Source organism: Patella vulgata, chromosome 9 (genome assembly GCF_932274485.2).
Source record: "Patella vulgata chromosome 9, xgPatVulg1.2, whole genome shotgun sequence".
Taxonomy (NCBI): Eukaryota; Metazoa; Mollusca; class Gastropoda; family Patellidae; genus Patella; species Patella vulgata.
The window spans coordinates 32,500,200-32,513,665 of record NC_065887.2 but is presented as its reverse complement, the minus strand read 5'-3'; the positions used below and the strand labels follow the sequence as shown (position 1 = coordinate 32,513,665).

At 33.3% G+C, this 13,466-nt stretch overlaps 1 protein-coding gene across 4 annotated transcripts in view; it reads left to right on the top strand.

Moving 5' to 3' along the window:
- LOC126832122 (coiled-coil domain-containing protein CG32809) overlaps positions 1–13,466 on the top strand; it is a 101,437-nt gene that overhangs the window by 75,426 nt on the left and 12,545 nt on the right. For all 4 annotated transcript variants that reach the window (XM_050562820.2, XM_050562821.2, XM_050562819.2 and 1 more), the window contains 4 exons: positions 9,116–9,311; positions 9,765–9,963; positions 10,522–10,696; positions 11,503–11,986. In XM_050562820.2, coding sequence (XP_050418777.1) covers positions 9,116–9,311; positions 9,765–9,963; positions 10,522–10,696; positions 11,503–11,986 — 1,054 coding nt within the window. The remainder of the gene's footprint in view (positions 1–9,115; positions 9,312–9,764; positions 9,964–10,521; positions 10,697–11,502; positions 11,987–13,466) is intronic.

Here is a 13,466-nt window from a genome sequence, read left to right as displayed (position 1 = left end):
CTAATAAAACATGTTTATGGATTATCAATTATCAACATATCTCGTTACTGCTGAAGGATGATTGTTTACTTGTAAACATAATAAAACATGTTTAGGGATTATCACATATCTGACATGTCTTTGTCACGAAGATGTCAACAATCAACAAGACATGCCAATCTCAAGTTTGACCTACTTAACAAAGTCATCTTTTAACATGTCTTAAACAACTGAAAATGAGTTGCTCACAGAGATGGACCTGAAACATGCTTTGTAGGAAATTTCCATCTTACACGTAAGAGGTATTTTTGACAGCTTTGAAACTCAGTTATAAAAGAAGTGGCTGTTTAGAGTTGTTGTTTTTTTAGATAGTAAAGCGTGTCATTATACTATCTGACGTGTTTGTGCAAAAGACAGAATTTTGTCATTTGCAGTGGAATTGTCTCTCGTAATATCACTTCCTCTATCTGTGATACAGTTATTGTTCAAGCAGGTCTCTTATTTTGTATACACCCCAGTCCATCCCTCCATCATCCACAACTTCTTGCAACCTCTCCCAAGACTGCTTATATCTTCAGATCTTTGAATGTGTCCACTTTTATTGTCATCACCTTTATCCAACAGTCCTTCATCTACAATATTTTGTAGCCAGAATTTTTTGTAATTCACAGAGATTCTTATTTTTGTAATAAGGAAGACCCCTTTCAAATTCAAATTTTTCTGTAGCACATCACAGAGTTTCGCTAACATTTATGTTCAAATTTATGAATGTTGTGAATGGGATGCTGGCCACAGTTCTCAATAGAATTTGTTAAAACTGGGTGGGATTGTTCAATATGGAACGACTAGTTGTACTCATCATGGTCATGGATTGAGTATATTGGTTTCAGTCCCCGAACATGGTTCAAGAAAAAAATTACTTAATAGTATCAGATTATTATTTAGACATTCTATGAAATAATTATAAAATAGTTGGTCTACATGGCTTTATTTTAATGTCAGAAACTGCTTCTTAGATTCTTTTCAATTCCATGACACAGTGATTGAACTCTTAATTAAGAGTCAGGCTTGCTCAAGAACTAACGCAACTTAACGAGGAAATGAGTATAGGAGAGTTCTTTTGTTGCAAGCTGACGGTTAGAACAATACAAACAACCGGATGAATATGGAAGAAAAATAATAAAGCGTGACTCTGCAGTACAGGAACTTAAACTAGACAGAAGACCATTTCTAATCAATACCTTAGGTTGGGTCTGTAGTTCATGTATTTGTCCTTCTGTTCGCGTGGACACACTGTTTTATCAGACGTTTGTTTGTTTTCTTCGTCAGGTGAGATTTACTGTGAGCAGACCTCGTTATTATACCTGAAACAAGAGACCAGGTGCATTCAGCTTGTAGCAGGGATTTCTTAATGTTTGATATGCAATTAGTAGTGTTTCTACATGGTGTAATTTTATCTTGTTGACGTTTACAACAGGTGATAGAGGATGAAAGAGAAATATGCGATTAGTGATCGGTATAAAGTGTTAAGGTGTATTGCATTGTGTTATATACATATAGGGAATATGTAATTAGTAATTGTATCACCAAGGTGTTCATACAGGTGTATAGGGAGAATATATAGGAATTGATGTTGTTACGCGGTACATAGTTGTGTAGGATTTTATGAAAGATGGGAATATACAATTAGTGATGTAAAGTTATTTTTGTTAGGTGTATATTTATAGAATTATTTTTGTACAGTCGTAATTTGTATTTATCCAAAGTAAAATTAGGATATATTAATGTTGGATATTCTAAAATGAGTAACAATATGATCTTTTGTGTGTTATTTCATCGTGTTTTTATACATACTGGTATACAATACATAAATTTATTGGTGTGTGTGTGTGTATTTACCCGTCAAGGTTAATGGGGTTTGGGCCTATGTAACTCATTACAGGAGATTCCAGTCTTCAATTAATGATTGTTGATCAGCTAGATCATTCACATAAAATTTTAACGTAAAGACACATCCAAGTATAGAAAACTTTCATGAAGAATGGATTGGCTGGTACAAAAAATATAACAGAATTATTAAGTCTTAAAGATAGTGGTGTGAAATCAGTAGAAACCAATGTAAACTTCAAATGGCCACAAGTTAGAATTGAACGATTGGATTAATGTATGGACCCATTTTGTTTGTTTTTTTAAATAAAAGTATGATCTTAGATTTATGAAAGGTTTTATTCTGGGGTTTTGAAAGATGTTCTAAATGTTCTGAAGTTTATTAAATGTAGCGTGTTAATAAACTTTAGAAGTAGTACATGTATATCTATACAAGTGTTTTAATTTTGTGCAATCTATTTCTATATGTCTTATAAGGATTATGTTAAATACTTCTATAGCTTATTGACTGTTTGTTGTGTTCAAAGTTGCTAAAAATAGCTTTTAATTAGTGTAAGAATATCCAATATTGATCAATGCTATTTTTGAGTTGTCTGGAAAGTACAGGATTAAAATGGATTTGGAATGCATTTAATGTATAAATTCTAGATATCAGAGTTTAATTTATAAAAGGTGTTTTTGTTGTTGCATAATCAAATTATGACAGAATATATATATGGAAGAGACACCTATATTTGATATGATAGATATGATTTGGGTATGCAATAGATGGATCAAAAGGTTATCATAGATATATTTATCACTAATCCTCAACACGTTTACTCTTGTGGTATATCAAATATTGTTTTTAACTTTTAATGAATTTAAAGAAGTTTACTTTACAAGAAATTTAGATGTACACAGAATAAAAAGTTTGATCCGTATTCAAGTATATGGGGCTGTTAAAAAAAAGCACTGGTCTCATGTGCCTTTTGATTCAGAGTTAATGAGAGATGATAGTTCCATGCCATGTCTAAATGTTTCCACTGGGAAGATTACTCAACCATTCAGGAAACATAAATGCGAAACCAAACAGTTAAGCAATTTTTAGTGAAAACAACCTGATCAGTTTTTTTTGGGTTCGGCATTTACGATTATTATATATTACCCCTTACTATATAGTTAGTCTCAATTACCTCAATCAACAAGATTTTTCTCTAGACAAAGTCTTTCTGCAATGTCAATTGGGCTTTTTTCTTCATTTTTCAAGGGAATAGGCATTACTATGTAAATCCTGATTGTACTATTCACTTAAATAGGCAATATCACCCTAACCAAGAAATAAATATAATTAATTTTGAATAATATATCATACCAGGTATTCCAAATAAACTAAGAGACCTAATTGTTGGACTTTAGAGTTTGTTTTTTTGCACAAGCTTTCGATAAAGTCGTTGAAAACCACTAAAAAGCATGTATGCCTTGTAAATTGACATTTATCTCAAGTATATGTAATCATACAATAACATTCCAACAAGCACAATGTAATATTGTCAAATTGAAAGGGATTTTTTTGTTTTTTTGTTAAGAAACAAGAACCCAAACTACCTATATGTCTCTTTAAAGTGGTTTGTCTTATCTTGACCGTCATTGACCATATGTTCAGTATAGGTGAACAACTGTTAGTTTATTTGAACTATTGTCTTATGATATCAATGATAAATAGGATCTGATTAAGATAAATAATTAAAACATATATAGTAGAGAGGTGTTATTGGGTGTATATATTTCATGTTAGATTGATTGTAGTTTGTTAGTTCTATACAGTAGATAACTACTATGACAAATGGGTGATTAATTATTTACTCTTAATATCTATTCATATCTCTGTAGTTTTAGACTGACCATTACACACCGTTATGGCTACTTTCTGTGTTCTTAATTTCTCCTAAACCGCTAGATGGATTTCAACTAAATTTGGTAGGTATGTTAATTGGATGATGCATGTCACGATTTGTTCAAGTGAAGTTAATTGGCCTTCAAGAGGATGGGTAGGGCAATTTGATTGTGTAAAGGTCTAAGACCCTGGCTTGCTAGCTTGTAGGTCCCGGGTATGCACCAATGTTGGCCGAGAAAGTCATCTGGATTTGCCGGCGTGGTTTCTCCTTGTCAGTGGTGCAGGAGGGCGTGACAAGGACAGCCATCTAGTCATTTGGATAGGACAAAAAAATGAGGTCCCATGTACACATTGGTGTGCACGTAAGAGATCCCTTGGCAGTTGAAATTTGATATATAAGAGTAGCCTGTAGTGCCACTGTTGGGGGCAAAGTTTCCCTCATAGCACACTGTATGGCATATGCCCATCTTCATTAGCCCAGTCGAAGCAGAACAATAGAACATTAAACCCCATTTCATTTCTTATTGAGGCATAAATGAGAATGACTTCAGATCAAATTGCTAATTTTTAACTTCTACATATTAGAGAAATGATTAGTTTCTATTCTTAATTTTTACCACACTAAAATTGTCTTGATTTTCCCCATAGATCTAGCAAGCGTTAGTACGTATTTGTAAAATCTGGTGTGTCCAGAAGTAGAAAACAAAATATACAGGTCTTTTTTTTAAAAAATTATTACAATATTTTGTTAAGGAAATGTATACTCTCCCCAAATGAAAGCAGAGTAGATAGCTCCCAGTGAGTGTATTATAATAAATTTGACAGTGCTGCAGGGTACATAAATAGCTTTTGGGGTGCGTGATTATTATGAAATAGTCATTGTTTCCTTTTATACCACTTACTTGTTCTGTCCAACCTCATGTACATGTATATTGTTTTAAAAAAAATATATCTTATGTTCTCAGAATATGAAACTATCTGAGAGTAGTGACGATTTCAAGTAAGGCAAGGTATGGATGGTTTTTATAACCAATATACAGTAGGCTCTAATTAATTTATTCATTTGAAATGGCTAACAGAGACATTTCTTTATAATTATGCATGATTACTGAAAGAATATCACTTTTGATAAAGATTTAATTTTCTCCATCCCATATTTTTTTTTTATACCCGCTATCACAATTATGAGATCTGTCATGTTGACATAACCCGCGATGACCTTCCAGGGCTTGACAATTTGCCATAAATCCAAATCATTTCATACAGTTTTTATAGGAATGAAAGTTAAAATTTATGGTTTGATTATTACAAAAGATCACCTTGTGTAAACCCCCCCCCCAATAGAAGTTCACATGACCTTGAAAGCAAACATTTATGGTGACCTCTAAGTTTTAGCAGGTTAAAGTGTTCGCGGTGATGTAAGATTACATCGAATGACTGTCGTCTGCTAGCTTTTGACAGGTGTGTTAGTGAGTTTTGTACTTCTGTCAATGATACACCTGAATGACCCCTTAGCTAGATTTATATAAATATATTTATCTGCATTCAATATGGCTGCCTAATCTGTCTATTGAAACCGTCTGTTTCTGTCATTACAACATGTTTGATGTTAAGGGGATGTAAAGTCGTTTGTAAATTGTAACAGGTCATTCTAAATTTGCTTAGTTTGAAAAAGGTGTTTGATTGGAAACCTTCAAATTGTTTGATTAGAAATTCTAAGACAAGAATGGATTAATTTTGCTAAGATGAAAAGCTGGATCGCATAATGTTAATCTCTGGATTATAATAGTTTTTGATGTCTCTGGTAATTTGTGTAAATTTTCTAGTTTTATATTTGTTTGGGAGTATAAATAAAGATTGTGGGAATTCAGATTAGACTAATTAATCTACATTTTATACACTTTTTGGGTCAGCAAATGGTATACGTTTAAGCCAAGTCAAATCGTAATAAAATTACATTTACATGGTAAGAAATATCCATTCAATTGGCAATTAGTGTTTAACATGTAGTGTGTGAAACTGGACATGTTTTGATATTTTAGCAAAAATGTAGGATGTGGGTGGGGGACAGTGTGACAATAGTACACAAATTGCTGTATAGAAGAATTGCTGTTTCAATAAGCACAAAGTATGTCATTTTATGATAATAAATATTTTCTTGATGGGTTTAAAGATCTAACATTTAAGACATAAAAAAGCAAATGAATCAGATCCTGAAAATAGGACAAATTCCGAGAAACAGCTTCTACTTCTTCATTCCACCATCCTGTGTACTGAAAAGATGATGCCATTGTTTTATAAATAGGCGGATACAAATAAATTTATAGACTCTTTCATTAACAAACAAGGTCTTGTTGATATATAAAGAGCTGGTACAGATAGACAGGTTGATAATTATTGACTCTGTGATTTATATGTTTAGACACAGTGACAGCTTTAATTGATAGACAGATGATAACTGCTATTAGAATCAACTTTTATAACTTTTTTAGATGCTTCTGTTCAAAAAGCACAAAAAATTAAATTTGTGTTTGTGATGACACTGGTGGAATCATAGCTAAAAGTTGTCCATTGGAAAGTGTAGAAACACCACTAAGGATTAACTTCCAAAAACAACAAAATATGCAAATTTGATTGATTTACTAAAAATGTTTGCTATTTTTAAGCTTGGAGTTGCCATATTGAAATATCTGGTAAATTGCTATTTTTAAGCTTGGGGTTGCTAGTTTGAAATATCTGGTATACATTGTCTTGATGACATCATAGATGCATTATTTTAGATTTTGATAAGGAGCAGACAGTTCTCTCTATATAATAATAGCTAAAATATACAGATAGTGAAAAGGGAGTATATTGAAAGTTTCGGTCGAATTACTTCATTCTGAACAAAGTTATGGCCATTTGAAGAATAATGTAGTCTTAGTTGTCACAGCTACCGTTGTTACAATAATAAACAAAGTGTTGATTGCATGTATCCTTTTTTTTATTGAATTATTAACTGCCGATTGTGTTTAAATCCATTAAAAATCATACCTATCCGATGCTCTAGAGAGTTGATTATGAGCTTGTCATATGAATAAATGTCTAACATTTGAAGCCAAACGAAAGATCTGCAAAAGGCAGATTTAGCTCTTACATAATGCATGCTTAATGCATTTTTTGTAATTAAAGGTAATGCTTGGACGGGGATCACCTAGAATTATAAAATTTGATCAGGGCAGATGTCAGTATTATCTATTTTTTGATTAGGAGTATAGAAACAGAGGTACCATGCTATTCAGCTTTGTTTATACATGTGTAAGGAATGTTTATGAATTCTGTGTTTAATCATAGTATCCAATAGATTGGTGGTTCCAAATGTTCTAACTGCTTGATGAAGCAATCAATAATCTATGTTGTTGTGGATGAAATTTGATTAACTGTTTATGTATTGATGAGGCCATGTTAAGTATTGTTATTTATAAGTCAATTAGCTATATCTATAATACTGGGATATTGTAAAAGGGACAACTGGTTCTAGTTAACAAATGTTAAAGTGGATTATAGAATCATCTGTCTTGGGAATGATGTATTCAATTTGGTTACAGCTGCATAATTAAACTTTGTTTGTGATCATGATTCTAATAATTTCAATTTTTTTAGTGATGTGAAGTTACCAGATTAAGTGTATCAGGTGTTCAAGACATACTCTGCCATGCACATAATACCCATCAATGTTACAACTAACTGATTTGGATACGTTAAGACTATATATCAGAAATATGATGTACAACAAAGTTTTTATTTTTGTTAGTAGTGTTAACTTAATAATAGCATTGTTGGATTAATTCATGGAATCACACGGTTGTTAAGAATAATGTGGAATCCTAGGATAATCATATCAATATGATACCGTTAATGTATATGGTGGATTTATTTGTGTGAGTCATGATTTCCTTCAAGGTAAATGGAGCATTTAAAAAATGCGATTTTATATGTAAACAAAGCATGGTGTTAAGTACATATAAGTTTATTTATGTCATAGATTTTATATTATAAGTGGATTAAAGAGGCTTTATCACTCTCTCCAAAAAAATAGATATAACATATTTTGAATAATGTCATATTCAATGCAACCTTAGACTCTTAATTATAGAAAAATCTAAGCATCAACCTATAAATACTATATACAACACTTAAATTAAAAGTTTAAAAGTATATATTATATCTCAGTGATGCTTTAGTAGATTTGTCGTAAACTTTCTATATAACAATAATTAACCATTTTTAATCTGTATCTCTATTAAAATGTTATGCCATTGCCCTACAAAAATTTGATGAATTATATAGAAAGTTTTTGTTGACCAAAGGGACAATGAATATTTGTGTGTAATGGGATAACAAATTAACATTTCAGATTTTACCTGGGTCAGAAAGAACATAATCAGGTCATAATGATGATATTATTGTGTCACCCAAATTTCACATAGCTTGTTCGTCCTAGCAATACATTATTTATAACACCCTACCTCTTTACAGAATATTTATAGTTAAAACACAAAGTAGTGCTCAACAAAACGTAATGAAAAGTACATAAATTAAGCTATTAGTTAAATGAATTCATTAAGGACATTTGGTTTAACTTTTGTTGTCCATTTAATGCTAATGAAAAAATTGTATGTCATATCTTAGGTTATGCACTACAGAGATCTATAATGTGAGATTTATTCACAGCAGTCTTGGAAATATAATGTTAGTGTTTACAAATGTTAATAATTCATGAGGTTTACAAATGTTAATAATTCAGTGTTTACAAATGTTAATAATTCGCAGTGTTTACAAATGTTGACAATTCATGATGTTTGCAGATGTTGCAATTCATCATGGTGTTTACAAACGTTAACACTTCATGATGTTTACAAATATTAACAATTCATGGTGATTGCAAATGTTAACAATTCTTGATGTTTGCAGATGTTAACAATTCATGGTGTTTGCAGATGTTAACCATTAATGAGGTTTACTGATGTTAACACTTCATGAGGTTTACAAATGTGAACAATTCATGGTGTTTAAAAATGTTAACAATTCATGATTTTGGCAATTTGTTAAGGATTGATGGTGTTTGCAAATGTTAACCATTAATGATGTTTAAGATGTTAACAATTCATGATGTTCACAAATGTACAAGATTCACAATATCTGTATTTAATAATGATTCCCCAAATGTTAAAAAATTTTGAATTAAATTATGACATTCTCAAGATCTGTCTGGTGCTAAACTAACATTGACATTATAAGAATTACTACTGAACTAGGATTGACTTCTAAACGGAAGTCACATCCTCTCACACTTTTTATCAATTCTTATGATCTATTTTTTTCTACTTGCAGCAATCCCGCCCACGTGATCCTCGTCGACGCCAAACAACCATCGTGACATATCATCCTAACAGATCACTGGAATATGACGACTCTGGCACAATGTCCGATCTGGATGCTCCCACAAATAGTTTTAGTCGGGGAGGATTTCAGAGGTCGAGTTTACCAATAGTCCGCACACCTTCTAGTACCCTAGATAGAACGCTAGGTAAAGTTTCATTTATAAATTTTTATACACCCACACATAGTATGGGTGTATAATGTAGTTGTCGGTCCATCTGCTTGTCCTCTATTTTGATGAATCTATTTCAAATTTTAAAATAATGGTTCATATGAATAGACGACGGTTGGGATTGAATTTGAGCATAATCTCTAATTTCATTCTGGAGTTATAATAATCACCCTTTAATGGTGGGCGTAAGTTTGCTTTCAGCTACCTAGAGGCTACAATTTTTGACATATATTTTTCAAACTTTAGAATAATGATTATTATGAGTAGACAATGGTTCCAAAGTTCTGATGGAATAAGATGTACTAGAACCAGGAAATACTCTACATTTCCTCCATACAGCTTTAGGTATATAAATGGTTCTTGAAGCATAGGGTGCTTACTACTGAGAAATTTACATAGCTAACAAATAAATTGTATTATTATTTTCAGGTCTTGCCTTTCTAGTTTATGGTACAGAAACGAAGAAATGTTTACTGCCTAATGAGATTACTACACTAGATACAGTTAGAGCTCTGTTTGTCCGAGCATTTCCAGAAAAATTATCTTTCGAATTTTTGGAGTCTCCACGACAAAAAATTTATATCTTAGACCCGAAAACAAATATATTTTTTCAACTAGATGACCTAAGGTAAATTGATAATTTCTTAACTATTTGAATTGATTTAAAGCAGGAGTGGCCAATCTTTTACATACCATTTGTCAATTTATTCGTACATAAATTCAGATGTGACATACAACTATTGTACGGCTGTCTACTTCTTGTCAGTAAAAAACATGTTTTATAAAGACAATTGCAAAACATCAGTCCATCTTTCCTAGTTTGATTCAATAAGCATGTTTTTAATTGAAAACTGACTAATGTCAAAGATAACATTCTCTAAAAAGGATGAGCACAGATTAATAAATTTAAACATTCTTTAACTGTTATACTGTATTGTTAATGGTGGATTTCTTTCCCATATGCAGTTGAGAGTACATTTTAGATCTATGCACCATTTCGTGGAACAAACAAGGGGAAATATAGATCATGTTATCATTCTGAACATTTTTGTTTCTTCTTTCGATGGACTTGGCCAACAAACATTGGGTGCCTGCTCTAATAAACTGTTTTAAATTGCTTTTACCAACAGTCGATAAAACCCCAGTTGTGTTGATATTTTTAGTTTGATTCTATTTTTCTTTACAGTGATGTAAGAGATAGAGCTGTATTACGAATACATGAATGTGACAGTGATAAACCACAGAAATTAAAAGATCAACCCCGAGTCAGAGGTCGGGCAATATCAGCTCCACCAGATCGTCAAGCTCATAACTTAAGACCAACTGGTCACTATGGCGAACCAGGACAAAGAAGGGACGATGTAAGCCTGACTTATATTACTATTAAGATATATTACTTCAAGTATAATTCAGCTTGCAAAATTTACTTTTATCTGAAAGTATGATATTTTTAACCACCAGGAAAAATTATAATATTGATCCAAACTCCACAACACAACCAAAAATTAATTAACCTGATTGTGACATAATGTGTGTGAGAGAGAAATGGGGTTTAACTCCACTTGACACAAACTAGGTCATTTCAAGACTAAGATATGGTTCAATTGTATTTCAATAATTCGCTTGCGCGTAGAGGTGTTTAGCAGTGGGAAGAAACCAGAGGACCTGAAGAAAACCCATGAGGTTGAACAGGCGACCCTAATCCTTGTCACGTACAACCGGGGAATCGAAACAATGCCGATTGACTCAATGACAGACATTATGATACAGCGCGTACATGCTAACCATTTTTATAATGGAAGAACACAGATCCATGCTCCAACTTCTCTTTCATCTCTCCTCACCTCTTTCTCCTTTACTCCCCTACAACCAATGGGATGTAATGTAGGCTATTTACTGAGACTATTAGACAGCTTTCTTGGACCATGTTCAGGGAACTGGAATGAGGTAAATGAAATGGGGTTTAACATCCTACTGTTCTGCTCCGACTGGGCTAATGAAGACAGGCATACTCAATACATTGAGCTACGAGGGAGAACCATGCTGAAGAATGAGGGAGTAGAAGCTCATTCATAATCCTTAATTCAAATTATCCCACTTTGATCAGAGCTTCTACACCCTTCAATTATACCAGGTCTAGTTGTAATTCATCTTTATTTTATTTTAGTATGCTAAAGTTCCTGCTCAGCCTTATCATACACTTATGGTGGATGGGGATAATAGAAGTCAGTGGGAAGTAGAGCGGAGGTCACGTTCTAGGTCAAGGACACCTGATCCAGAACGACCAAAATCATTACCGAATCGTTCCAGATATTCTCCTGACCGACATCCAACGCCTGAAAGAGGCTTACTTGGCACTATTCCTGAACATCATCTAATTCAAAATGGTCGTCCAGTTCAAAATGGGGGACCCTATGAATCAGTTCATTATCAACGACCACAATCGCAACCCACATCTCCGACTAGACCAAGTCGGCCATTCTCTCCTAACCCGACAAGTTATGAGAATCCATACTATGCCTATCATGTGCCGCCCTCTGGTGACTACTATCAAACACAGAACGGAAATGTGCAGACATATCCTGGAAAAAGTTCAAGAGCTCCAGCTAACATCCCACCACATAAACCAGTTCCACAACAGACTGATCCACGTAAGATGAATTATTTTGCTTTTTTAAAATTCAGATACCAAAATGTATTATCTACAAGTTTCAGTTAAAAATATGGTACTGTTTGTAAACAAAACAGTTTCGGGGAGTTGAGTATCTCTTTTTAGATTACATGCCAATACCGTTAGTAAATCGGTACATGTAATTAAAACACCAAATTCTGTTAGTCATCGTCAAACAACCATTTGAAATAAAATAAAACCAAGTACGAACAATCCAAACCATAAGACAGAATTCGAAGTCCTAAAAAACATTATAGGCAAAATAGTGTATTCAAGCAAAATAGTGTAATCAGCAAATGGACTGCTCCTCGTGTACAAAATACACGACAAACAGTGGTAACAGGATAAAATATATAATATATAGTTAAAAGTTGTAGTTTTGCCCGCTTAAAGAGTTATAGACATGTGTATCCAGTAAGGATGTAAACGGTTACTCGGTTGACCGGTTACGGTTCGGTTCTGCAACCTGACCGGTTCGATATTCCCGTGACCGTTATTCGTTCTATATAAAAATGTCAGTGTATATCGACCTAGTAGTAAACTAGCATTAGCCCAGGCTCTCTTGTTCATATTACACGTTGATACAAAACTTTCCCGGTAATAAAACGGTCGTATTCGCTGCTCGAAAACGTAGTAGAAAAATTATGCCGTAAACAAAGTATCTTTCGTCCCTCTGGCACGTGGCCAAATGGTATAATCTTTTCGTCGTTTCATTGACTCGATGGGGTCACATGTTCAGTCACGTGTGGTAAACATACAAATTTTATAGTATTAGCTTTTAATACGGCAATATTTATAAATATAAATTTAAGAAAATGGCGTGGACTATAAGCCTACAGTTATAATAATGTTTTGACTGTGATCTAAGACTCTCCAGAAAAGAGCGACTTATTGCGTTGTATCTTCGGGCTGGGTAATCTTGACTACAGGTTGACTATTAAATGCGTATGAAAATGAAAGTAATGCTGTGCGCGCGAATAAAGACGTCGAATTAAATATTTTATTAATGGATTACATTATAACATTGCACATTGAGATGGAGGTAGGTGGGGCCATAGAATATTCCTATATTTATAACGGGTCGAACACTAATAATATTGTATCAATTTTCCGATCTGTCACACAACGGCATGTGCTACTGGGCGAGTGACGACCACGTGAAACCATGACCTTTTTGACTGTTAGACGACGCAATGTTTCCTTCCGAGAAATTTGAATGAAAAACAAAATAAGCTGCAATAAATAAACTCTTCTTAGGACTTAGGGTCTAATAGTTTATATTCAAAACGAAGTTAAACAGTGTGAAAAAGTAAACTTTAATCCTGCGTACGGTCCGGCGATTAATAACTCCGCAACTAAAAAGTGAATCGGTTGACCGGTCACGGTCGGTTTTTTGCCCATCGGTTAACCGGTTCAATTTTTTTTGACTCGTTACATCCTTAGTATCCAGTCCCAAGACT